Here is a 1,780-nt window from a genome sequence, read left to right on the forward strand (position 1 = left end):
ATACATCGTCGGTATCATTTCATCAGATCAGCGTTGGAAGATGAAATTGGTGCTTGAGAAGATCCCAGGAAGCAAGACTCCGGCAGACATGTTGACGAAGGTCGTGCCGTATGACAAGCTGAGGTTGTGTGCAACCTCAGTTGGCTTGTTGGAGTAACAAGCTGGGGAGACCTGCTACATTGATCAAGGTGTAAAGACAGATTGAAATCAGTGTTCAAGTGGGAGATTGTAAGTCAAAGAACACATTTTTTTGTGTTGGCCGGTGATGGACGATGAAGTTGGACGGTGAAAGAGGTGTTTGTCAACAATTACGTCCACCTACTCCCCAAGTTTTTTTTTCTCACAAAAAATCTTCTTTAAGAAATTACGAGTAATTTCTGAGTGTATTTGGGATCGGGGTGTGAGTTGTGAGCTTGTAAAATTTCTCTGGTTGATAATAAAAGATCTGTAGCAGGTCCGGAGACGTAGGCAACATTGGTCGAACTCCGTTAACAATTTTGTGTGTGTGCTTCTTTCCCGCTCCCATAAATTCTGGTTTTTCCGCAAAATTTGACCGCGTATTTTCTAACAGTTGTTTCCTTCAGTAACAGGTTCCTAACCAAAAGCTGGTTGTCCATGACACACAACAACAAACCGTCGCACTGAACAGTCTTGTACACCCTAATTGGATTACATGGTTGAGCTTTTATAAGGGTAAAGTCCTGGACGATCAAGGACGGAGGTTCGACCACGTTTTTCTGCTCCTCAATGCCCACGGCAGAAATCGTAGGACCACTGTCTTTGAATATAAACCGATGCTCACCGCTATAGCTGTGCATGTGAAACGACAAGTTCTTCTTGTTGAGTCTCTCTTCCAAAATAAGACTATTCCAAAGCTTACATACACATCTCAACTTTGCAAAAAAATTCCATGGAACTCTTGATAGAATTTCTTCTTCCAAATCATATGGTAGCTTTAGGGACATCATCGTGTGACCTGATTGTCACCAGAGAGTTAAGATGCACCCATGGTTTATAACCTTAACATACATATATATAAGTATGGATGACGGTAAAAAGAAAAAAAAATGGAAAACACTAAAATAATAGGAAACTTGGATAAATAAAATTCCTATATTTTCCTATCCTTATTGTTACCACAAATTAATATAATGTAAATCTCAAAAAGTAACTAAAAGAAATACTGTCACTGTGAAAAGGTCAAATCAACTAAAAGTTGGATAAAAAAATTACTGACAATTTGTAAAAATCAAAATATGTAGTAAAACAAGAGAATAGAATCTGTGTTTCTGTATTATTCATAAACATAAGGAGCCCTTTATATATAGGGAATTACACCGTAATAAAATAATGGAAAGAGACTAGAATATGGAAATACAAATATGAAAAGAGTACAAATCATAATCTAATAAGGAAAAGACAAGATGCCGATTTTTTTTCTCTCTCTCTCCTCACGGTCGACTATCTCTCTCTCTCTCTAGCATTGGGTCGGTTGTGAACCGGACCAGTTTTAGACATCCACAATATGATTTATAATACTTCCCCTTGGATGTCATAACCATACAGGGATTGTAATACGCTTTAGATGTTGCCTCATTAAAACCTTAGCAGGAAAACCCAGTGGGACAAAACCATGGTGAAGAAAAAAGAGTACAACACGTATTACTCCCCCCGTTCTGAATAACTCGCGGCTGGCATCATGAACAGCCAAGATCTCCGAATGGTTTGAAGATGTGGCCGCGATCGTCTGCTTCATGGAATGCCATGATATGGCCATTCC

General features: G+C 38.9%; 1 protein-coding gene across 1 annotated transcript in view; it reads right to left on the bottom strand.

The window, feature by feature from the left end:
• LOC106311093 (putative F-box/LRR-repeat/kelch-repeat protein At1g11620) overlaps positions 1-968 on the bottom strand; it is a 2,470-nt gene extending 1,502 nt beyond the window's left edge. The window contains exon 1 of the mRNA XM_013748328.1: positions 572-968. Within this exon, the coding sequence (XP_013603782.1) occupies positions 572-968 (397 nt within the window). The remainder of the gene's footprint in view (positions 1-571) is intronic.
• Between the last annotated feature and the right edge of the window lie 812 nt (positions 969-1,780).

This window comes from Brassica oleracea, chromosome C8, assembly GCF_000695525.1.
Source record: "Brassica oleracea var. oleracea cultivar TO1000 chromosome C8, BOL, whole genome shotgun sequence".
NCBI lineage: Eukaryota > Viridiplantae > Streptophyta > Magnoliopsida > Brassicales > Brassicaceae > Brassica > Brassica oleracea.